Here is a 25,356-nt window from a genome sequence, read left to right on the forward strand (position 1 = left end):
AAGACAATAACTTATTTAAAAAGGGCCCAGGATTTGAATTGACATTTCTCCAAAGAAGATACGTAAGTGGTGTGATAATATGCTTAACGTCATAAGTCATCAGGGAAAGGCAAATGAAAACCAAAATGAAATACCACTTTGCACCTACTTGAAAGATATAATAAAGACAGTAATAGGCCAGGCATGGTGGCTCACGCCTTTAATCCCAGCACTTTGGGAGGCCAAGGCGGGCAGATCACAAGGTCAGGAGTTCAAGACTAGCCTGGACAACATGGTGAAACCCCGTCTCTACTAAAAATAACAAAAAATTATCCAGGCATAGTGGTGCCCGCCTGTTGTCCCAGCTACTCGGGGGGCTGAGGCAGGAGAATCTCTTGAACCCAGGAGGCAGAGGTTGTGGTGAGCCGAGATCGTGCTACTGCACTCCAGCCTCAGTGACAGTGTGAGACTCAACAAAAACAAAAAAAAAGCCAGTAGTAAGTATTGAACCTGGAGAAGTTGGAACCATTATACATTGATGGTAGGAATGTAAAATGGTGCCACCCTGTTAAGAAAACAGTTTGGTGGTTCCTCAGAATGTTAAACAGAGTTATGATATGAACCAGCAGTTGCACTTCTTGGGGTTTACCAAAGAAAAATAAGACACAGACTTGTACACAAATGAACATAACAGCATTATTCATAATGACTAAAATGTAGAAATTACCTAAAGATCTATTAACAACAAATGGGTAACCAATTGTGGTATATGCATATAATGGAATATTGTTTAACCATAAATTGGAATGAAGTACTGATACATACTACAACACAGGTGAACCTTGAAAACGTGCTAATGAAACAAGTCTGTCACAAAAGACCACATTTTTAATGACTCCATTCATATTAAATGTTGAGAATTTTTAAAAAATCCACAGAAAAAGATTAATGGTTCCCTAGGGATAGGGAGTAATTGCTGATGGGTCTGGGATTTCTTTTGGGGGTAGTGAGAATTTAGATAGTAGGGATGGTTGCACAACTGTGAACACGCAAAACATCACTGAATAGTCCACTATAAATGAGTGAATTTTGTGGTGTGTGAATTGTGTCTCAATAAAACTTTAAAAAACAGCACAGTGAATTCCCTCTTCGGCAAGTCTATTAGCACAATATTTTTCCTTTATTAATGCATAAGTAAAATACATTGTTAAACATAGGATGATGCAGATTGCTCATTGGAAATGAGTATAGTGTCTCATTTAGAATTAAGGCTTTTGGCTGGGTGCAGTGGCTCACGCCAGCGTTTTGGGAGGCCAAGGCGGATGGATCACCTGAGGTCAGGAGTTTGAGACCAGCCTGGGCACATTGTGAAACCCCATCTCTACTAAAAATGCAAAAATTAGCTGGATGTGGTGGTGTGCCCTTGTAGTCCCAGCTACTTGGGAGGCTGAGGCGACAGAATCACTTGAACCTAGGAGGCGGAGGCTGCAGTGAGCTGAGATTGTGCCAGTGCACTTCAGCCTGGGCAACAGAACGAAACTCCATTATCAAAAAAAGGAATAAGGCTCTTTAACATAACACTACTACCTCAGTCCGTGTTGATTTATTTTCACTGATTATTTTTGGTTACTTGATTTTAAGTCCACTCCCCAGCTTGATAGTGATTAGTTCTTTTCACCTAAATCTAAGTTATTTAGCCTAGTATTTGTCATTATAAGTTTGAAAAAATGGTAACTTTTTTTTTTTGGTTAATCTGAGACTCGATGCGGAAACTATTGTAGGGTATCTTTTAATCTATATAAACTTCTTTGCAGGGTTTATTTGGAGTAACCCAAGCCTCACAGCCTGGAGGTCTTTTTGGGACAGCTACAAACACCAGCACTGGGACAGCGTTTGGAACAGGAACAGGTCTCTTTGGGCAGACCAATACTGGATTTGGTGCTGTTGGTTCGGTAGGTTTCCACAGTTGACTGTAATTTGAAGATGTCTGTAGATTTGTTAAAGGAATTTTCTTCTAAGGATTTGACTCTCTTGCAAGTATTTTTTTATTGGGTGTATTATTGTACCAGCCTAATATGATTTGATTTTGAGAACAAAAGGCAATTTGATATAAGATGTAATTTCAGGTTAACTTCAGGTTTGTTTTCAATTAGTAAATTCTTTCCTTTTTAAAATTTCTTTTCCTCTGTGCTTATGTGCATCATACTTCTGATAGCATTGGTTAAACTGTTGAGTCTAAATTCAAGTTCTTTTGCTTTGTTTGAATCAGATGATTTTTAACTCCTAGTTCTTCCCTCCTTTGTAGGTGATAAATTGGTATGATATTTGGGAATGAAATGTTTTTGGGGTTGATCAGGTTGTTGAAATTGTTGAGATACTCATGGAAGAAGCTTTGAACTTGCTGTTGTGAGTTGGTTAAAAAAAGAAAAAAGGGCCAGGTGCGGTGGCTCACGCCTGTAATCCTAGCATTCTGGGAGGCCGAGGCCGGTGGATCACCTGAGGTCGGAGTTCAAGACCAACCTGGCCAACATGGTGAAACCCCATCTCTCCTGAAAATACAAAAAAACACTAGCCGGGTGTGGTGGTGGGTGCCTATAATCCCAGCTACTTGAGATGCTGAGGCAGGAGAATCACTTGAACCCAGGAAGTGGAGGTTGCAGTGACCCAAGATCGCCCCATTACACTCTAGCCTGGGCAACAAGAGCAAAACTCTATCTTATAAAAAAGGAGCACAAAGTTCCTAAAACATATGGTCCTGTTTCCATGGAGATTGAAATTTCTCTTTTCTTTTTTTAAACTTTGGACAGATAATTGAGGTGAGAAATTGAGAAAATTAGATAATGCTTCAAGACATTCTAATACTTTTGTTGTGGTCGTGGTGGTGGTTGTTTTTGAAGCTGAGTCTCGTTCTGTTGTCCAGGCTGTACTGCAGTGGCATGATCTTGGCTCACTGCAACCTCTCCCTCCCAGGCTCAAGTGATTCTCGTGCCTCAGCCTCCCAAGTAGCTGGGATTACAGGCATGTGACACCATACCAGGCTAATTTTTTATTTTTCTTTTTTTTGGGATGGAGTCTCGCTGTGTTGACCAGGCTGTAGTACAGTGGCACACGATCTCAGCTCACTGCAGTCTGCCTCAGCCTCCTGAGTAGCTGGGATTACAGGCGTCCGCCACCATGCCCAGCTAATTTTTGTATTTTTAGTAGAGATGGGGTTTCACCATGGTGGCCAGGACCTCATGACCCACCTGCCTTGGCCTCCCAAAGTGCTAGGAATACAGGTGTGAGCCACCACGCCTGGCCTTAATTTCTGTATTTTTTAGTAGAGGTGGGATTTTGCTATGTTGGCCAGGCTGGTAACTCATGGCCTCAAGTGATCCTCCCACGTTGGCCTTTCAAAGTGCTGGGATTACAGGCATGAGCTACTGTGCCCGGCTTCCAGTACTTTCTAGTGACAGATTTATTGATGTATAGTCCACATGCCTTACAATTTGTCTCTTTAAAGTGTACAGCTAGGTGGTTTTTAGTATATTGACAAAATGTGCAACTATCAGTAGTTTTAGAACATACTCATTATGCCAAAAAGAAATGCCATAGTCATTGGCAGTCACTCCCGATTTTCCTCTGATCATCTTAAGCCTGCTTTCTCTCTATGGATTTGACTATTTTGAACACTTCATGTAAATGGAATCATAATATATGGTCTTTTGTGATTGGTGTCTTTCACTTAGCGTAGCGTTTTCAAGGTTCGTCCATGTTGTAGCATGTTCAAAGTTTTTCTTGTAATGATTTCTTCTGGCAAAGTAAATATTTGCTACATGTCTCTTAACAGGTAAAAAGATATTTGATGGCCTTGTTATTTTTTTCTTTGCCTCACTGAAATCCGGTTTCATTGGATTCCTTTTGTTTCAGTGGTAATCCTTAGGGGTCACCATTAACTTTTCAGGCCAGAAGCATTCTGTGTTTATATTTTTTGATAGCCTTTATTCATCTTTCTTCTACCTTTTTTATAAATGTTAGGACATCTTTCCCCCACCCCGTACCCAATCCAATATACCTGAGGTAACCTGTATTTAGTTTGGTGTGTGTCTTAATATTATTTTAAATTTTCCTGTATTCTATTCTTTTTAGACCCTGTTTGGCAATAACAAGCTTACTACATTTGGAAGCAGCACAACCAGTGCACCTTCATTTGGTACAACCAGTGGCGGGCTCTTTGGTAACAAACCAACCCTGACTTTAGGAACCAATACAAACACTTCTAATTTTGGTACATATAAAAAGCAGGTTTGGCTCTCTTAAAGTTACACTGACTATACCACACATTATTCTCCTGATTCGTATGATTGGAAATATTTAAAAGTTCTCAGGTAAGCCATAGCTTGATGTGAAGTACCAGAGGGAAAGGTTTAAAGTCCTGGATATGGCTTGAGATAATTAGTAGGCATGTAAATTGCTTTTCATTTACTTTGGATTACCTCAGCAATAGCTGAGAAACCATAAAGGAAACATATTTGGTTAAGTGACACATTGTATGAGGCCAGGTTTCAAACCTGTGGTGGTATACAGGAGATACTTGGTTGTTCTTATTTTTGTTGTTGGTTTGTTGTGTTGTTTTGTTTTTGCTTTTTGTTTTTTGTTTTTTTGTTTTTGTTTTTTGTTTTTTTTTGGTGGAGAACAGAGTCTTTATATCGCCTCAGCCTCCCAAAGTGCTGAGATTACAGGTGTGAGCCACTGCAACTGGCCTGGTTATTCTTTTTTTTTTTTTTTTTTTTTTTTGAGACGGAGTCTCACTCTGTCGCCCAGGCTGGAGTGCAGTGGCCGGATCTCAGCTCACTGCAAGCTCCGCCTCCCGGGTTTACGCCATTCTCCTGGCTCAGCCTCTGAGTAGCTGGGATTACAGGCGCCTGCCACCTCGCCCGGCTAGTTTTTTTTTTTGTATTTTTTAGTAGAGACGAGGTTTCACCGGGTTAGCCAGGATGGTCTCGATCTCCTGACCTTGTGATCCACCCGTCTTGGCCTCCCAAAGTGCTGGGATTACAGCCTTGAGCCACCGCGCCCAGCCAGCCTGGTTATTCTTAGTGAAAGTTGAAATGTGCCAGGTATTGTGGTAAGAACCTGTAGTCCCAGCCATTATGGAGGCTGAGTAAGGAGTATCACTTAGGAGTTCAAGGCTGCAGTGTGCTGTGATCACACTTGTGAATTGCCACTGCATTCCAGCCTAGGCAACATAGTGGAAGCAGGTCTCTAAAAAACTAAAATAAAATAAGAAAAATAATATAAGAAAGTTGAAACCTTTCTGATTTGGGGGATTATTCAGTAGTTTATTTTTTACCGTTTCAAAAATTTGGAATGCATGTTCATTGTATACATATTCGTTGTTAAAAATCTGGAAAATACAGAGAAGATTGAACAATAATTTTAAAAACCTTAACCTACTGTCTTGGAGATATGCTGTAAAAATTTAAACCAGTTTTATGGAACATGATATTCTTACTATTATTTTATTTTTTACTTTTTATTTTATTTTGAGGTGTAGTCTCACTGTGGAGTGCAGTGGCATGATCTCGATCTCGGCTCACTGCAACCTCTGCCCTCCCGGTTTCAAGTGATTCTCCCACTTCAGCCTCCCGAGTCACTGGGATTACAGGCACGCACCACTGTGCCTGGCTAATTTTTATATTTTTAGTAGAGACGAGGTTTCACCATGTTGGCCAGGCTGGTCTGAACTCCTGAGTTCAAGTGATCTACCTGCCTTGGCTTCCCAAAGTGCTGGGATTATAGGTGTGAGCCACCATGGCCAGTCAGTATTTTCAATATGTCTTATAACTACCTAATTATGTTTTCAAAATTCAATATGTCTTATAACTACCTAATTATGTTTTCAAAAGTCAGATCAGATATAGGAAGTTTATTTTGTTTGTCGAGGGAAATAGTGGTTCAAATATTTCTTGAGGATTTTGTGTGCCAGAGACATCACTAGGCACTGATAGGTTCTATTTGGGAGATGAGTACAAAGACATGGTTATTTGGTATAGGTCAGCAGTTAACTCAGTTTTTTAATGAGCCTTTGAACGATCTTGTAATGTACTGGAGAAAGAGATCATATTGAACATCCGTTGGAAGATGAATATGTTTTATCTGACTGTCAACTACATGAGGAAGGTAGATAGGTCATTGATAGGTACCAATTCCTAAATTGATGTGTTTTGTTTCATTTTTATAATCCCTTTTAGTCATTTTGCTCATTCACTGCCAGAAATGATTATAGTTCCTATAATTCCTTTTGGTCATACTCTGTTTGAAACAACCGTTTTGAGACAGTGGACTTTGTTACCATGGATGAGATACTTGGCATCTGTCTCTCTGTCTCTGTCTCTGTCTCTCTTTCTCTCTCTCTCTCTCCACCTCTCCCTCCCTCCCTCCCTCCCTCTCTCTCCCCCCTCCCTCTCTCTCCCCCCTCCCTCCCTCCCTCTCTCTCCCCCCTCCCTCCCTCCCTCTCTCTCCCTCCCTCCCTCTCTCCCTCTCCCTCTCTCTCCCCCTCTCTCCCCCCTCCCCTCCCCTCCCCTCCTCCCTCTCTCTCTCCCTCCGTCTCTCTCCCTCTCTCTTCCTCTCTCTCCCTCTCTCTCCCTCTCTCTCCCTCTCTCTCCCTCTCTCTCCCTCTCTCTCCCTCTCTCTCCCCCCTCCCCTCCCCTCCCTCCTCCTCCCTCTCTCCCCCTCTCTCCCCCACTCCCCGTCTCCCTCTCTCCCCCTCTCACCTCCCTCCCTTCCTCCCTCCCTCCCAGGCTGTAGTGCAATGGCACAATCTTGGCTCACTGCAACCTCCACCACCTGTGTTTGAGTGATTTTCCTGCCTCAGCCTCCCGAGTAGCTGGGATTACAGGCGCCTGCCACCACAATCAACTAATTTTTGTATTTAAAGTAGAGATAGGGTTTCACCACGTTGGTGAGGCTGGTCTGGAACTCCTAACCTCAGGCGATCCGCCTTCCTCGGCCTCCCAAAGTGCTGGGATTACAGGTGTGAGCCTCCACACCCGTCCCTACTTATTTCTTACCTATAAAATTAAAATGGAAAGATGGTTAAGGGTCAGTTAGCGTTTCTCAACCTTTTCTGTTATCATTTACCCTTCCCCATGGACCCTTTGTAGACTATTTTTTTGTTTTTAAGTTTTACCTGCTGTAATGGGACTGTTTTTTCTTTCATTTATTTATTTATTTATATTTTTGAGACAGAGTCTCGCTCTGTTGCCCAGGCTGGAGTGCAGTGACCCGATCTGGGCTCACGGCAAGCTCCACCTCCTGGCTTCACGCCATTCTGCTTCAGCCTCCCGAGTAACTGGGACTACAGGTGCCGACCGCCATGCCTGGCTAATTTTTTTTTGTATTTTTAGTAGAGACGGGATTTCACCGTGTTAGTCAGGATGGTCTCGATCTCCTGACCTCATGATCCACCCTCCTTGGCCTCCCAAAGTGCTGGGATTACAGGTGTGAGCCACTGCGCTCGGCCTGTATTTTCTTTTTTTTCTTTTTTTTTTTTTTTTGAGACAGAGTCTCGCTCTGTCACCCAGGCTGGAGTGCAGTGGCCGGATCTCAGCTCACTACAAGCTCTGCCTCCCAGGTTTACGCCATTCTCCTGCCTCAGCCTCCCAAATAGCTGGGACTACAGGCACCCGCCACCTCGCCCGGCTAGTTTTTTGTATTTTTAGTAGAGACGGGGTTTCACCGTGTTAGCCAGGCTGGTCTCGATCTCGTGACCTCGTGATCCGCCCGTCTCGGACTCCCAAAGTGCTGGGATTACAGGCTTGAGCCACCGTGCCCGGCCGGCCTGTATTTTCTTAATCATCTTCTCCCTTCCCCTGAGATTTTCATACCACACATATACTGTGTGTCTGTTTATGTTGTGTGGCTCTTTGGAGGGCCACAAACTATCATCTGTGATATTGTAGTCCCTCAAGAACCAATTTCCACTCCCTTTGAAAATGTGTGTGTTTAATAAAAGCTCTTTTTTTTTGGTAACATGCTTCATGTTCAAAATTAAATGCTATTTTTCTTTTTCTTTTTCTTTTCTTTCTTCGTTTTTTTTTTTTTTTGAGACGGAATTTCGCTCTTGTTGCCCAGGCTGGAGTGCAGTGGCGTGATCTCAGCTCACTGCAACCTCTGCCTCCTGGGTTCAAGCGATTCTTCTGCCTCAGCCTCCCACGTAGCTGGGATTACAGGCACGCACCACCACGCCCAGCTAATTTTTGTATTTTTAGTAGAGACGGGGTTTCGCCATGTTGGCCAGTCTAGTCTTGAACTCCTGACCTCAGGTGATCTGCCCGCCTCAGTCTCCCAAAGTGCTGGGATTACCGGTGTGAACCACCACCACACTCGGCCCTTCCTTCCTTCCTTCCCTCCCTCCCTCCCTCCCTCTCTTCCTTCCTTCCTTCCTTCGTCTTTCTTTCTTTTTTCTTTCCTTCCTTCCTTCCTTCCTTCCTTCCTTCCTTCCTTCCTTCCTTCCTTCCTTCCTTCCTTCCTTCCTTTCTTCCCTTTCTTCCCTTTCTTCCCTTTCTTTCCTTCCTTCCTTTCTTTTCTTTTCTTTCCTTCTCTTCTTTCTCCTCTCTTCTCTCTTCTCTTCTCTCTTCTCACTCTGTCTCCTAGGCTAGAGTGTACTGGTGTGATCTCAGCTCACTGCAACCTCTGCCTCCTGGGCTCAAGTGATCCTCCCACCTCAGCCTCCTGAGTAGCTGGGACTACAGGCATGTGCTACTACATCTGGCTAATATTTGTATTTTTATAGAGACAGGATTTACCATGTCACCCAGGCTGGCCTCAAACTCCTGAGCTCAGGTGATCCGCCTGCCTTGACCTTACAAAGTGCTGGGATTACAGGCGTGAGCCACTGTGCCCGGCCGATAAAATTTTTTTTTAAGATATATATGATGTTAATCTATGGTTGCAGATTTCTGATTTGCTTAGAGTTCTTCTTTTTTTTTTTTTTTTTTTTTTTTTTGGTGTGTGAATATATTTACAGTCATGTTCAGTGATAGGAAAATGAAAGGTGTCATTTTTATCTGAGTTGCCTTACTAACTTGTGTGCTGAATTTGAATTGTCTTTTTAATTGTTATTTTTAAAATTGAATTTTACAAGTCAATAAACTTATCCGTGAGAATCGGAGGAAATGTGTGGTATAAACAGTGTAAGTTGGGATTTATTTCCCTCCTGTGGGTTTGAGGTAGTTCACGAGTATCTTGTTTTCTGCTACTTATGGGGCTGTAAGATCCCTTTTGATTAAATTTTTATTCAAAAGAAAAGTCTCCAAGTACATTTTCTATTTTTTCATCAGGGAAAATTGATGATGCTTGAGTAGGCAGCACTCCATTTTTGTGGCATAGCTATTAGAACAATTCAAAAAGAGATTCAATGAATGTCTGAGTCAAATATATAGCAATTAAGTCAATTTACTTGTTTGGATTTTATTTTATGTATTTATTTTTTTTTGAGATGGATTCTCGCTCTGTCACCCAGGCTGGAGTGCAGTGGCATGATTTTGGCTCACTGCAACCATCACCTCCCGGGTTCAAGCAATTCTCTGCCTTAGTCTCCTGAGTAGCTGGGATTATAGGCACCCACCACCACGCCCTGCTAATTTTTGTATTTTTGGTAGATACGGGATTTCACCATCTTGGCCAGGCTGGTCTTGAACTCCTGACCTTGTGATCCACCCGCCTAGGCCTCCCAAAGTGATGGGATTACAGGTGTGAGTCACTGTGCCCGGCCTATTTGCTTGGATTTTAAAATGACATGAAATACTATTGTTTTTGAACTTTTACATTCTTCAGCTTTTTTCTTGATTTTTTTTTTCGTTGAGATAATAATCCAAGTACTGACACGACAAAGTATGATATTAGTGATACTTTTTCGTCTGTTCCAAAATAGTTTCTTTACTGTGTTTGTTATCTTTTTGGACTGGTTTCCCTCCATGATTTTTTTTTTCTTTTGGAGACGGAGTCTTGCTCCATTGCCCAGGCTGGAGTGCAGTGGTGTGATCTCAGCTCACTGCAACCCTCTGTCTCCTTGGTTCAAGCGATCTTCCTGCCTCAGCCTCCCAAGTCGCTGGAATTACAAGCGTGCACCACCACAGCCAGCTTTTTTTTTTTTTTTTTTTTGTGGTAGTAAAGAAGAGGTTTCACATGTTGGCCAGGCTAGTCTTAAACTCCTGACCTCAAGTAATCTACCTGCCTCTGCCTCCCAACGTGTTGGGATTATAGGTGTGAGCCATCGTGCCCAGTACTTTATGACTTTTAAATGACTTCATATGTTTTACAAACAGGGTTTTCTGACTAGTTATTTTTTTCTCTTACTAGAAATTAATGACATATTCATTAATTGTTTCGTTGATATTTAGTTCCAAAAGGAATAATGAAACTTTGTGAACATAGGTGAACAAAAGAAAAGTAATGGCAGCAGTACAGAATAGGATCTTTGTTTAATACCTATGGTTTTTGTTTTTGTTTTTGTTTTTGTTTCTTTTTATTTTTTTGAGCTAGTGTCTCACTATGTCACCTAGGCTGGAGTGCAATGGTGTGATCTCGACTTACTACAGCTTCTGCCTCCTGGATTCAAGTGATTCTCCTGCTTCAGCCTCCCAAGTAGTTAGGATTCTGGGTGTGCACCACCATGCCAGCTAATTTGTGTATTTTTAGTAGAGATGGGGTTTCTCCATGTTGGCCAGACTGGTCTTGAACTTGTAACCTCCAGTGACCTGCCCACCTTGGCCTCCCAAAGTGCTGGGATTACAGTTGCCAGCCACCGTGCCCGGCTGATACCTGTGGATTTTAAAGGGGAATTATAGGATTTTGTCTAAATGGTGGCTCATAGTGAGGGAGACTTCTCATGTGTAATCAGTTACACCTTACTATCCAGGCCTGGTTCATCTGTTCAAAATAAAAGCTACTATAGAGAGTTTTGTAGGTAATTTTTTTGTTAGCAAGGACCTTTAGGTTCAGTTAAAGTGTCTTTGTTGATTATTTTATTTTTATTTTATTGTATTGCATTATTTTTTGAAATAGAGTCTCACTCTATCCAAGCTGGAGTGCAGTGGCGCGATCTTGGCTCACTGCAACTGCCGTCTCCCGGGTTCAAGTGATTCTCCTGCCTCAGCCTCCCAAGTAGCTGGGATTATAGGCATGCGCCACCATGCCTGGCTAATTTTGTATTTTTTGTAGAGACGGGTTTTCACCATGTTCCCCAGGCTGTTCTCGAACTCCTGACCTCATGATCTGCCCACCTTGGCCTCCCAAAGTGTTGGGGTTACAGGTGTGAGCCAGCACGCCTGGCCAATTGTTTTATTTTTTTAGTACAACTTAGGAGGAGTGAATTTTTCTTCTAAATAAACTTGAATCATGCATTGAAAGCTTTGGGCCTCACAAAGGCAGTGTTTCCAAAGCTCAAACACATTAACTTTGCTTGAATATTGATATTATCCTGTATTGAATTGATACTTCTTTATTTTATTTACTTATTTTTATTTGTTTTTGAGACAGAGTCCTGCTCTGTCGCCCAGGCTGGAGTGCAGTGGCGCGATCTAGGCTCACTGCAACCTCTCTCTCCTGGGTTCAAACGATTTTCCCACGTCAGCCTCCTGAGTAGCTGGGATTACAGGCACCCACCATCATGCCTGGCCAATTTTTTTTGTATTTTTGTAGAGACGGGGTTTCACCATGTTGGCCAGGCTCCTCTTGAACTCCTGACTTCAGGTGATCCTTCTGCCTCGGCCTCCCAAAGTAGTGGGGGATTGCAGGCGTGAGCCACCACGCCTGGCCTCTGAATTGATATTTCAAGGCTGAAATGTAATTAAGTAAATATGAAGACTTGTTAGCATATGTGAAAATGTTTTTTTAAAGTTATCCTACAAGTTAGGAGTCCTAAATATTAACTGAAAGGTTCACAACTTAGAGTCAGACTGCTTTGTGTTAAACACCCTTATAGAGGAAATTGAGAGTTATATTAAAAGTACAGTCCACTCATTCTTTTGTTTTCCTAGGTTTTGGCACAAATACCATATGTGAAAATGTTTTTTTAAAGTTATCCTACAAGTTAGGAGTCCTAAATATTAACTGAAAGGTTCACAACTTAGAGTCAGACTGCTTTGTGTTAAACACCCTTATAGAGGAAATTGAGAGTTATATTAAAAGTACAGTCCACTCATTCTTTTGTTTTCCTAGGTTTTGGCACAAATACCAGTGGGAATAGTATTTTTGGAAGTAAACCAGCACCTGGGACTCTTGGAACTGGGCTTGGTGCAGGATTTGGAACAGGTAAGAAACTCTTACCATGAGATCTAGGAAGTGACACAACTTGACTTTCTAGTTTCTGGAACATGGGAGATCTATTTGATTATATTAGTGGAATTAAGAAGTCTACCTTTTCATTTTTCTAGTTGGGTTTATAAAACATTCCCAGCAGTTATGCTTTACCAGGCTTTAAAATATTGGCACATTTGTCTTAGAAGCTGTATGCTCCCTTTTCTACAAAGTATCCTCTGATAGTCCTGGTCTATTTGAGATTGTTAGTGTTTAATATGAGAATTGTCATGAGGACATTAACTTTCATTTTCCCCATGTTACTTTTGTAACAGGGATTTGAGGCCTTAAACTGTTTATCAAAGTAAGCCCTAATAGAAAGGCAGAGCAATAAGAGCACATGCTGATGTAATTCTCCTTTGCAAGGAGAATTTCATTTAGTTTGATTGTCATATAGACCAGTGTCACCCCTTTTCCCTGATTCCTACTGTTAACAACTATTTTTCAGTGCCTTTGAAGATACCGACCCTTCTACCTGCCTAGTTGGTTTTAAACAGTTGGAGGGCGATGATGGTCATAAGATATAAAATGTTTTCGCATGTACAGTAAAACGAGGTTGTTTAAACAGAGTTTAGCCTACTTTTTCAGTTCATTTGCCTGCAGGTGTGGTCAGTTAGTGTTAAACCATTTCCATAGTCTCTGCTTCCAATGTCCAGTTAATCTGTTTTTTTCCCTTCTATCATCTGAGCATTCATCTGTCATTTCCTTCTTTTTTGTTTGTTTGTTTTTTGTTTTTTGTTTTGGAGACGGAGTCTTGCTCTGTAGTTCAGGCTGGAGTGCAGTGGTGCAGTCGCAGCTCACTGCAATCTCCGCCTCCCAGGTTGAAGCAATTCTCCTCCCTCAGCCTTCCTAGTAGCTGGGATTACAGGTGTACACCACCATGCTTCGCAAATCATTGTAGTTTTAGTAGAGACGGGGTTTCACTATGTTGGTCAGGCTGCTCTTGAACTCCTGACCTCAGGTGGTCCTCCCTCCTTGGCCTCCAAAGTGCTGGGATTACAGGTGCAAGCCACTGTGCCTGGCTGTCATTTCCTTCTTAATGGAACCTCATTTTATACTATGAGCTGCTTTTGTGGTTTTTAGTTTTTATTTTTTCAATTTTCCTTTTTTTTTTTTTTTGTCAGATGGAGTCTTGCTCCGTCCCCCAGGCTGGAGTGCAGTGGCGTAATCCCGGCTCACTGCAACCTCCACCTCCCAAATAGCTGGGACTACTGTTGCACGCCACCACGCCCAGCTAATTTTTGTGTTTTTAGTAGGGACAGGGTTTCACTGTGTTGGCCAGGCTGGTCTTGAACTCCTGAGTTCGTGATCCTCCTGCTTCAGCCTCCTTCAGTGCTGGGATTACAGGCATGAGCCACTGCGCCCAGCCTTCAGTTTTCTTTTTAAGATAAAAGGTGTTTTGTTTTGAAACAGGTTCTTGCTCTGTTGCCCAGGCTGGAGTGCATTGGCATGATCACAGCTCACTGCAGCATCTACCTCCCGGGCTCAAACCATCCTGCCACCTCAGCCTCCCTAGTAATTGGGACAACAGATGCAAGCCACCATGCTCGGCTAATTTTTTAATATTTTGGAGAGATGAGGTTGGCCTGTTTTGCCCAGTCTGGTCTCGAACCCCTGGGCTGAAGCCATCCTCCTGCCTTGAGCTCTTAAAGTGCTGGGAATACAGGCATGAGTCAATGCTCCCTGCTTAAGATAAAAGATGTAAGTGCTGGTAAAAAGTTTTTAACAATTCAGAAGTTTCATGAAAAGCCCCGTCTTTTTCAACTGTGAAGTGATGAGGTTTGTTGGGCATGTATCTTGTCAGACCCCTTTCTATGCATTTTTCGGACATGTTTACACACACACACACGTCTATACATATGTATCTTATATTTAAGGGTCAAGCGATTCTCCTGCCTCAGCCTCCCAAGTAGCTGGGATTACAGGCATGCGCCCCCATGCCCAGCTAATTTTGTATTTTTAGTAGAAACGGGGTTTCTCCATGTTGGTCAGGCTGGTCTCAAACTCCCGACCTCAGGTGATCCTCCTGCCTTGGCCTCCCAAAGTGTTAGGATTATGGGTGTGAGCCACCGTGCCCAGCCTAGGATTATATTTTTAAATGGAAACTATACCCTGTATGAGTGACTTTTAAGCCAAAGGCTGAGATGCATTAGTTGGTTATAATTAATATAGTTGCCTGCAATCAGCATTTTAAGAAAGTGAAGTAGAATTAAAAATCAGTAGGCTGGGCCTAATGGGTTATGCTTGTAATCCCAGCACTTTGGGAGGCCTAGGCAGGATTGCTTGAGGTCAGGAGTTTAACATCATCTTGAGCGACATAGTAAGATACTATAAAAATAAATAAATAAATAAAATAGATATGCATGGTGACATGTGCCTGTAGTCCTAGCTACTCAAGCAGCTGAATGAGATATGCTGTGGGAGGATCACTTGAGCCTGGGAGGTAGATGCTGCAGTGGGTTATAATCGTACCATTGTACCCCAGCCTGGGTAACAGAATGAGACTCTGTCTTTGAAAAAAAAAAAAAAAAAACCGGGCGCGGTGGCTCAAGCCGGTAATCCCAGCACTTTGGGAGGCCAAGATGGGCGTATCACGAGGTCAGGAGATCGAGACCATCCTGGCTAACCCGGTGAAACCTCGTCTCTAGTAAAAAAAAAATACAAAAAAATAGCCGGGTGAGGTGGCGGGCATCTGTAGTCCCAGTTACTCGGGAGGCTGAGGCAGGAGAATGGCGTAAACCCGGGAGGCGGAGCTTGCAGTGAGCCGAGATCCGGCCACTGCACTCCAGGCTGGGCGACAGAGCGAGACTCCGTCTCAAAAAAAAAAAAAAAAAAAATCATTTGAAATATTAAGGTTAATATTCTTTTATGAAACTTTGTTTCAGTTGTGTTTGTGTTTATGTGTTTTGGATCTCAGTGTTTTTCATAGCATGTGCTGTAGTCGAAAATGTTTGAAAGCACTGTCTTACATAGTGTTCTGTGACTTGTATTTTCATTTCACATAATACCAGTTTTTCTTTTGGTCAGTACATACAGATCAATCTCATTTTTAAAAACCCTATTTAGAGCTGGATGAGGTGGCTCATGCTTGTAATCCCAGGTCTTTGGGAGACTGAGGTGGGCGGATTGCTTGGGTAACATAGGGAGACCCTGTCTGTACTAAAAATGCAAAAAGTTAGCTGGGCTTGGTGGCTTGTGCCTGTAGTCCGTGCTAATCGGGAGGCTGAGGTGGGAGAATCACCTGAGCTTTGGAAGTCGAGACTGCAGTGAGCAGTGATCATTCCACTGCTCTCCACACAGGTTGATGGGAATGAGACTTGGTTCTCATTCCCCGCAAAATTTTTTAGTATTCCATTAAATACACACAATTTACACACATCATACATATACCTTTACTTATTTAACATTTCATCTATTGATGGACATTTGAGTTATTTGATAATGTTGGCAAAGCCCTCAGTGAAGATTTTTTGTTACATAATTTTCCATGTGTTAGTTTATTGTAGGATTGCTACATCAACTTGGAATTGCAGTGTTGGAAGATACGCATATTTCAGATTTTGGTTGGATTTACTAATTTGCCTTTCAAAAATAATACCAGTTTGTGTTGCTCACATTATATAAAATGTCCATGTTTCTGTATTTTCCATATTGTTGGGCTTTTTTGTCTTTGCATACATGATAGTAGAAATTGGTGAATTCCAATTTGTACTTCACTGATTACTGGCAAAGGTGAATATCTTTGTTTTTTTATTTACCATTTGAGTCAGTTCTCTGTTCAAAGTGTTGGATTACTGTTTCTTTTTTTCTGCACCTACTACTAACTTGAGATTCTTGTTAATTTACATTTTATTTATTTATTTGTTTGTTTATTTATTTATTTATTTTGAGACTGAGTTTCTCTCGTTGCCCAGGCTGGAGTACAGTGGTGTGATCTCAGCTCACAGCAACCTCCGCCTCCCAGGTTCAAGTGATTCTCCTGCCTCAGCCTCCTAAGTAGCTGGGATTATAGGCATGCGCCACTGCACCTGGCTCATTTTGTATTTTTTTAGTTAGAGATGAGGTTTCACCATGTTGGTCAGGCTGGTCTCGAACTCCTGGCCTCAAGTGATCCACCAGCCTCGGCCTCCCAAAGTGCTGGGATTACAGGCGTGAGCCACCGTGCCTGGCCTCTTAATTTATTTTTAAGGATGCTTTGCGTATCATGGATATAACTCTTTTTGGTTATATAATAGGTGTTTTTTTTTTAATGAAAATTCCCCATTATACCCCAGAAAGAATTTCATTTGAGCTTTTCAACTTATCCAACTTCTGCCACATAAATTTTGCAAGAAATTAAAACTTAAAAGCTCTCATTTCGTTGTACTGTGTGATCCCTAAACATATGCAGAATGTGTCATTTGAAATCACATGTTTTCTTCCAACCCTGTAGGAAAAAATAGCTTTGGTACGGGCAAATTAAGGAAGGCTTTTCTTTTCTTTTTTGCTCAAATTCAAATTAACGAAGGCTTTTCTTTTTTTTAAATATTTTTTGTAATTTTAGTAGAGACGGAATTTCACCATGTTGGCCAGGCTAGTCTTGAACTACTGACCTCAGGTGATCCACCTGCCTCAGCCTCCCAGAGTGCTGGGTTTAGAGGTTTGAGCCACTGCACTGGGCCACAAGTTGTTTTGTGATTTTTTTTTTTTTTTTAATTATGGTTACATGTGCACAATGTGCAGGTTTGTTATATATGTATACATGTGCCATGTTGGTGTGCTGCACCCATTAACTTGTCGTTTACATTAGGTGTATCTCCTAATGCTATCCCTCCCCCCCTGCCCACCGCAAGTTTTATTTTATTTTTTTCCAAGATGGACTCTTGCTCTTGCCTAGGCTGGAGTGCAGTGGCGTGATCTCGGCTCACTGCAACCTCTGCCTCTCGGGTTCAAGCAATTCTTCTACCTCAGCCTAATTTTTGTATTTTTAGTAGAAATGGAGTTTCACCATTTTGGCCAGGCTAGTCTGGAACTCTTGACCTCGTGATACCCCTGCTTCAGCCTCCCAGAGTACTGGGATTATAGTCATGAGCCACTGCACCCAGCCACAAGTTTTATTTTTATGTGATCAGAATTACTTTCTCTTTGGCTCCTGAATCTTGTAGGTTTTGATTAGCAATGTCTTCCCCCATATTCCAAGACTTTGTAACTCCTTTTCTGATGCTTTTGTCTCTATTCCACAATAATGTAATATCCTAACATTTTATTTTAATATACTCTGTTTTCCTCCGACAGTTCTCTCTCACAACAAACAAACTGCATTTGTGTCACTGTTGTATATTCCTTATACATGCCTCTCCTATAAACTAAAAGATGGATACAATCAATTAAGATTTTTACACCCACAACCTTAGCAGCAGTCTTTCATGTAGGGAAATGAGAATTGTGAGTCACCAGGCACACACACGGTTGCAATTCCCTAATTATCACATCTGCTGAAGCAGGCCCTTGGCTTTGAGAGGAACATTTCCTGAGACTTGCATATAAACACCCACATTCCTGAACTCTGCATTTCATGATTTAACAAACACCCACATTCCTGAACTCTGCATTTCATTGTTTAACAGGTAGACTAGCGCTGTAGCTTTCAGCTGTATTTTTGGGAGGCATTAGCTAAATGGGTGTTTCTCTGCAACTTCTTATTTTCAGTGATGGAGATTCAAACTGAAGCCTCCTGTAACATGGGCATTTGGATACTTAATGATTAGTTGTGATATACAAATGTTAAATGTACAGATACATAAGATTTTTTTGTATGCTTAGATTTAAGAAACCAATCTTAGTATAAAAGGTTTTATACTGTCCCTTGGCATGTGATTTTCTCCTGCACTATGTGTTCAGACTAAGAAACATCCATTAATTCATGGACATAATCATTCCTTGTTTTATAGTGATATTAACTATCATTAGCACTATCAATTGCACACCATTGCCTTGGTTACTTATTAATAATAGTAAACCTTCGTTCTACAGATTTTCCTTGAAGTAATGGCTACATATAGTAAGGTTGATTGTAATACTAAGAGACACATAGAAAAATCTTTCTGGTGCTAATAGATGCCTCAGATCAATTTAATAAATTCTAACAATTTTGGAATGTCTCAAAAGGAAAATAACTATTTTCAATTTTTTCTTGATTTTCTGTGGAGTTTCTAAGGCCGCTATTACCATTTTGCCCCCCGTATAGCTTCTTTATAACTGCTACAGCTAATCATAAATATAGCACATTTTTCCTATCTTGACAAATTACCAAAACTTTATTATATCACACAACATCGCACTCAGAATGTCTCTCATATTCTGGACCATTTGTTCTTTCATTAAACAAAAAGCCGTTTGTGCATAAAACAAGGCAAATCTGGATAAAAATACCTATTTTTCCATTGATAAATTGCAATAGTCAGTAGTCATTTTATGATAATTCCTTTACAGACAACCCAAACCTCACAGTGCCTTGTTTTTTTTGTTGTTGTTGTTTTTTGAGATGGAGTTTTGCTCTTGTTGCCCAGGCTGGAGTGCAATGGCGTGATCTCGGCTCACTGCAACCTCCACCTCCTGGGTTCAAGCGATTCTCCTGCTTCAGCCTTCCTGAGTAGATGGGATTATAGGCATGTGCCGCCATGCCCAGCTAATTTTGTATTTTTAGTAGAGACAGGGTTTCTCCATGTTTGTCAAGCTGGTCTCGAACTCCTGACCTTAGGTGATCTGCCCTCCTTGGCTTCCCAAAGTGCTAGGATTACAGGCGTGAGCCACCGCGCCCGGCCCACAGTGCCTTTTTTTATTCTTCTGTGGATTATTGAAATACAGTACAGTGATTTTAGACTGATTCATCGGTCATCATCCAGGGATGCTGTAAAGGTGAGGGCAATACACATTTAGAGTAGAATTTTTCATCTATTTTATATAGTTGAGTTTTACCTAAGGTTTTGTTTGGAGGCAAGGAGGTATTAGACTACCAGAAAATAAAAAATTCTGTAATTGGTGCTGTAAACTATTTCCTTTCATGAAGAAATATAATTTTAGTATTTCTTGGCGCTTACGTTAATTACTAATGGTTTAGAACTTTAATATTGTTATTGGTACAATGTTGTCTTTTTTTTTTTTTTTTTTTTGAGACTAAGTTTCACTCTTGTTGCCCAGGCTGGAGGGCAATGGTGTGATCTCAGCTCACCACAACCTCCGCCTCCTGGGTTCAAGTGATTCTCCTGCCTCAGCCTCCCAAGTAGTTGGGATTACAGGCATGCGCTGCCACACCCAGCTAATTTTTGTATTTTTAGTAGAGACGGGGTTTCTCCATGTTGGTCAGGCTGGTCTTGAACTCTTGACTTCAGGTGATCCACCCTTCTCGGCCTCCCAAAGTGTGGGATTACAGGTGTGAGGCACTGCGCCCAGCCCTGTTGTCTTATTTTTAATGAGGTTGGACAGTCAGAGTAATTTGTTCAGTAGTCATCCTTACTGATTTATATTGTGTGCATTGTCTTGGTATAAACTTCCTGTTCTTTTTTGATTGTGATCTCAAAGCAGTTCCCATACAATATTTTTGACCTGCAAATATTATATCTTTAAAGTGATTTTCCTAGTAAATGATACTTGTTTCAAGGTGCAGTTGATATGTTAAAAAGAACTTCAGAAGCCATGCCTAGTGATGCATGCCTGTAGTCCCAGCTACTCTGGAGGCTGAGGTGGGAGGATTACTTGCGCCCAGGGCTCAGCCTGGGTGACATAATGAGATCCGGTCTCTTTCTCTCTTTTTTTTTTAAAGGAACCTTAAATCTTATAAATTGCCAATAATTTTGGGGAAACATGTTGGGAAATTGGATGGATTTTTTTTTTTTATAATGCCAGTAACTTGTATTCACCATATTCTCCCCTATTTTACACTTCTAAAATCACCGCTGACAACAAGGATTTCCTAAGCAAAATTCAGCAATACAAGTTTCTGCAATGGGTTCCCTCTGATGAAAATGAGTTCTTAGTCCAGCCACTCTGGTTCGTGCTGAAATTTGAGTCTGTTTAGTAACCTCACCAGGAGATACTGAGCTTTTTGTAAAACAAGTTTGTCTAGATAAAGCAATTTTCATGAGATGGTAAAATTGAAAGTGTTACATTGTATTAGTGAAAGACAATATGTTGGATTTAGTTTTTCTATAGTTCAGTCTCTAAGAAAGATGACATGATTGTGTTGAGTATTTTGATTTGCAAGTATTGAATTTTAAGAATAATTTTTTAAAATTCTTTGGAAATCTGTTCTGCTGTAGAGTGGCAGGCAGTTAAGAGGCCTGGTTGTCAAGTACACCTGGGTTTGAACCCCATTTCTTTTTTTTTTTTTTTGAGACGGAGTCTCGCTCTGCCGCCCAGGCTGGAGTGCAGTGGCCGGATCTCAGCTCACTGCATGCTCCGCCTCCCGGGTTCACGCCATTCTCCTGCCTCAGCCTCCCGAGTAGTTGGGACTACAGGCGCCCGCCACCGCGCCCGGCTGGTTTTTTGTATTTTTTAGTAGAGACGGGGTTTCACCGTGTTAGCCAGTATGGTCTCGATCTCCTGACCTCGTGATCCGCCCGTCTCGGCCTCCCAAAGTGCTGGGATTACAGGCTTGAGCCACCGCGCCTGGCCTTGAACCCCATTTCTATCATTTATAACATTGTGGCATCGTGCTAATTACTAAACCCTAAGTTTTCTCCTCTGTTAAATGGGAATAATAGTTTCTACATCAGACATACCAGCTAATTTTGATGAGCATGTAGTATGTACCTGATCTCTTCTAAATGCTTTATGAATGTTTATTCATTTTAATTTTAGGATAAATGTGTAAGCTATATGTTACTTCATGTTATAGTTGAGGAAACTGAAGCACAGAGAGATTTTAGTATTTTACCTGTGATGTGTATAACGTACTGACCCAGTGCTTGACCTGAAGTAGCACTTACCATATTCACCCCTTTGTTGAAATGAGTGGTCATTATGACGTTTCCAAATGTATTGTATTTTTAAGTAACTGACCTCTGGCACAACACTGAAAGGATCTTCTGTGGTGCTTTTTTCTTTCCTCTTGTCTCCGTAGCTCTTGGTGCTGGACAGGCATCTTTGTTTGGGAACAACCAACCTAAGATTGGAGGGCCTCTTGGTACAGGAGCCTTTGGGGCCCCTGGATTTAATACTACGACAGCCACTTTGGGCTTTGGAGCCCCCCAGGCCCCAGTAGGTAAGTGTCAGTCACTTTAGAAGACTTTTCTTAATTTTTTGCTAATACTTGCTGACCTGATTTTCCATCCTACCCCGTCCCATTCCTAGCAAGGCATTACATGCATGTCATTAAACAATTGTGTAATAAAGAAGGGCTTATTAATAGATCCTGGCCTACTCTGCTTTCCCTGCTCCTAGGCCTCCTCTCTCAAAGAAACCACTTTGTTAGCTCTTTTTAATTCATCTGATATATAATTTAATTAATATCTCTAAATGTGCTTATATTGCTGTGTTTTGGTTTATTAAATCTAAGTAAATTTAACCTGTTATGGTAAATGAGAATTTAGCTCATGTATCACCTCTGCTTTATTTACTTCTTCCAATATAATTATGTTTACTAAATTTACTATATTTCCTAAATTTAGTTTTATCTATTGAAGTGTTTTTCTTTCTTTTATTTTTTTGAAAAGGAATCTTGCACTGTTGCCCAAGCTGGAGTGCAATGGCGTGATTTCAGCTCACTGCAACCTCCACCTCCTGGGTTCAAGCGATTCTTCTGCCTCAGCTTCCCAAGTAGCTGGGATTACAGGTGCACACCACCACACCCAGCTAATTTTTTTTTTGTATCTTGAGCAGATATGGGGTTTCACCATGTTGGCCAGGCTGGCCTCGAATTCCTGACCTCGTGATTCACCCACCTTGGCCTCCCAATGTGCTAGGATTACAGGTGTAAGCCACCGCGCCCAGCCTGAGGCGTTTTTCATACTTCATTCATTTGAATACTCCTTCTGAACTTTGGAAGTGTCCACTTACCACTTTATTATTTATTTTGAACTTAAGGAAATTAACTTACTTTTTTTTTTTGAGATGGAGTTTTGCTCTGTCGCCCAGGCTGGAATGCAGTGGCTTGATCTTGGCTCACTGCAAGCTCCACCTCCTGGATTCACGCCATTCTCCTGCCTCAGCCTCTTGAGTAGCTGGGACTACAGGCGCCCACCACCATGCCCGGCTAATTTTTTTGTATTTTTAATAGAGACGGGATTTCACCATGTTAGCCAGGATGGTCTCGATCTCCTGACCTCATGATCTGCCCACCTCGACCTCCCAAAGTGCTGGGATTACAGGCATGAGTCACTGCGCCTGGCTGAAATTAACTTACTTTTTTTTTTTTTTTTTTTTTTTTTTTTTTTTTTTTTTGAGACGGAGTCTTGCTCTGTCGCCCGGGCTGGAGTGCAGTGGCCGGATCTCAGCTCACTGCAAGCTCCGCCTCCCAGGTTTATGCCATTCTCCTGCTTCAGCCTCCCGAGTAGCTGGGACCACAGGCGCCTGCCACCTCGCCCGGCTAGTTTTTTTTTTTTTCGTATTTTTTAGTAGAGACGGGGTTTCACCATGTTAGCCAGGATGGTCTCGATCTCCTGACCTCGTGATCCGCCCGTCTCGGCCTCCCAAAGTGCTGGGATTACAGGCTTGAGCCACCGCGCCCGGCCTAACTTACTTTTTAATTTAAATAGCTTTTTAAGGACAATTATGGGTCAGACACAGTGGCTCACGCCTGTAATCCCAACACTTTGGGAGGCCGAGGCGGGTGGATCACGAGGTCAGGAGTTTGAGACCAGCCTGGCCAACATGGTGAAACCTCGTATCTACTAAAAATTCAAAAATCAACCGGGCATGGTGGTGCCTGCCTGTAATCCCAGATACTCAGGAGGCTGAGACAGGAGAATCGCTTGAACCCGGGAGGTGGAGGTTGCAGTGAGCCGAGATCGCGCCACTACATTCCAGCCTGCATGATAGAGTGGGAGTCCGTCTCAACAAAAAGAAAAAGGAAAAGAAAATGACGTTCTACAGGAAGTGAAAAACTGGTTGTCATCTGGCATAAATAGAGCAACTGAGATAAATAGAATAGATAGCTGTTACTGTACCACTAAATTATCTCCCATACTGTCATGATACATGTGTCACGTTTTGAGACACCTTTGCAAATTTAAGCTACATACTTACATATTTTTCTTATTCTGTCAACAAGGTGCTAGTGTTTCTTGAGTCTTCTTTGTCAAATGAGGATATTAGTACCCTTCCCTTTGCTTTTATTACCCTTATTTGTTTTCTTATCTTTTTTTTTTTTGGAGACAGAGTCTCTGTCCCCTAGGCTGGAGTGCAGTTGTATAATCTCGGCTCACTGCAACCTCTGCCTCCCAGATTCAAGCAATTCTCCTGCCTCAGCTTCCTGAGTAGCTGGGATTACAGGTGCCTGCCACCAATCTTTAATGCTTGGTAGTCCTTTTCATTCCTATTTAAGATTAAAAATAGGCTGGACACGGTGGCTCATGACTGTAATCCCAGCACTTTGGGAGGCTGAGGTAGGCGGATTGCTTGAGGTCAAGCGTTTGAGACCAGCCGGCCAACATGGTAAAACCCCATGTCAACCACAAATAGAAAAACTGGCTGGGCATGGTGGCACATGCATGTAATCTCAGCTGATCTGGAGGCTGAGGCGGGAGAATCACTTGAACCTGAGAGGCGGAAGTTGCACTAAGCTGACATCATGCCACTACACTCCAGCCTGGGCAACAGTGTGAAACTCTGTCTACAAAAAAAAAAAAAAAAAAAATATATATATATATATATATATATGTATGTATTTATATTTAAAAGCTCACTGGCAACTTTTTGTATGTGAGTAGGGCTCGTTTACCAGTAGGTTTTACTTTAGAGTGAGTAATCTAGAAACCAACTATGATCAGACACAGGGTCCTCTAAATGTTAGAATGTCAAATTCTTAGCTCTGGGATGGTATCAGTAACCACAGTAGTTGCCCTTCTCCTTTTTGTGTGTTTACTTAGAGAGAGGCATACTTTGACCTGTGTATTGAGCACCAGTGATTAGGAGGATGGCAATATGTAGTTTTCTATATAAACTTCATTTATCTTTTTTTTTTGAGACAGAGTCTTGCTCCCTGTCCCAGACTGGAGTGTAGTGGTGTGATCTCGATCTTGGCTCACTGTAACCTTTGCCTCCCAGGTTCAATTGATTCTGTTTCCTCAGCCTCCTGAGTAGCTGGGATTGCAGGTCCATGTCACCACACCTGGCTATTTTTTGTATTTTCAGTAGAGATTGGGTTTCACCATATTGGCTACGCTGGTCTTGAACTCCTGACCTCCAGCAATCCTCTCGCCTCAGCCTCCCAATTTGCTGGGATTACAGGTGTGAGCCACCGCGTCTGGCTTAGACTTTCCTCTTTCCTCTTCCTGGTTTCAATTTTATTTCATCAAACCTGGTATTCCCAAGTCCCTAGACATCTGGGATTCTCCAAGGTAGATATGCATCATTTGATCATACTGGTAGACCCTTGGACAATATGAGGGTTAGGGGTGCTGACCCCCACACAGTTGAAAATTTGCAAATAATCTTTGATTCCCAGGCTTTACTGACAGCATAAACAGTTAATACACATTATGTATATTATATGTAGTACGTACTATATTCTTACTATAAAGTAAGCTAAAGAAAGAATATATTATTAAGAAAATCATGAGGGGGAGGAACGGGTTGGTCTTGCTCTCTCAGGGATGGCAGAGGAGGAAATCCACACGTAAGTGGATCAACACAGTTCAAACTTGTGTTGTTCAAGGGTCAGCTGTAATTGCTGTTGAGTGTACTCTAAACTATAGGTTTCTGTATCCTGCTTGATCAGTCCTCTGTCCACATCTTTCCCCTAGAAATTTGTCAGATTTTCTCATGTGTTCATTTGCCACCTTCCCATTTTCTGTCATTATGGGTTTATATATATACATTTTAATATTTTTTAGCCAT

At 41.8% G+C, this 25,356-nt stretch overlaps 1 protein-coding gene and 1 long non-coding RNA gene across 10 annotated transcripts in view; both read left to right on the forward strand.

Annotated features, from left to right (window-relative positions):
• NUP98 (nucleoporin 98 and 96 precursor) overlaps window positions 1–25,356 on the forward strand; it is a 129,402-nt gene that overhangs the window by 33,760 nt on the left and 70,286 nt on the right. For 3 of the 9 annotated variants that reach the window (XR_013404060.1, XM_015115073.3, XM_077963629.1), the window contains exons 9-12: window positions 1,794–1,931; window positions 4,108–4,195; window positions 12,184–12,276; window positions 21,422–21,562. Coding sequence is in view for 7 of the 9 variants with exons in the window: in XM_015115073.3 (XP_014970559.3) it covers window positions 1,794–1,931; window positions 4,108–4,195; window positions 12,184–12,276; window positions 21,422–21,562 (460 nt within the window). In the remaining 2 variants the exon portion in view is untranslated. Of the gene's footprint in view, window positions 1–1,793; window positions 1,932–4,107; window positions 4,247–12,183; window positions 12,277–21,421; window positions 21,563–25,356 lie in introns of all 9 variants that reach the window. The other 6 variants (XR_013404059.1, XM_015115071.3, XM_015115074.3 and 3 more) reach the window with 4 other exon arrangements.
• Window positions 4,730–12,002, forward strand: LOC144334326 (uncharacterized). The gene is made up of 3 exons (XR_013404070.1): window positions 4,730–5,295; window positions 10,228–11,056; window positions 11,535–12,002. It is a non-coding gene; the product is annotated as an uncharacterized LOC144334326 (long non-coding RNA).

This window comes from Macaca mulatta, chromosome 14 (assembly GCF_049350105.2).
Source record: "Macaca mulatta isolate MMU2019108-1 chromosome 14, T2T-MMU8v2.0, whole genome shotgun sequence".
NCBI classification, from domain to species: Eukaryota; Metazoa; Chordata; class Mammalia; order Primates; family Cercopithecidae; genus Macaca; species Macaca mulatta.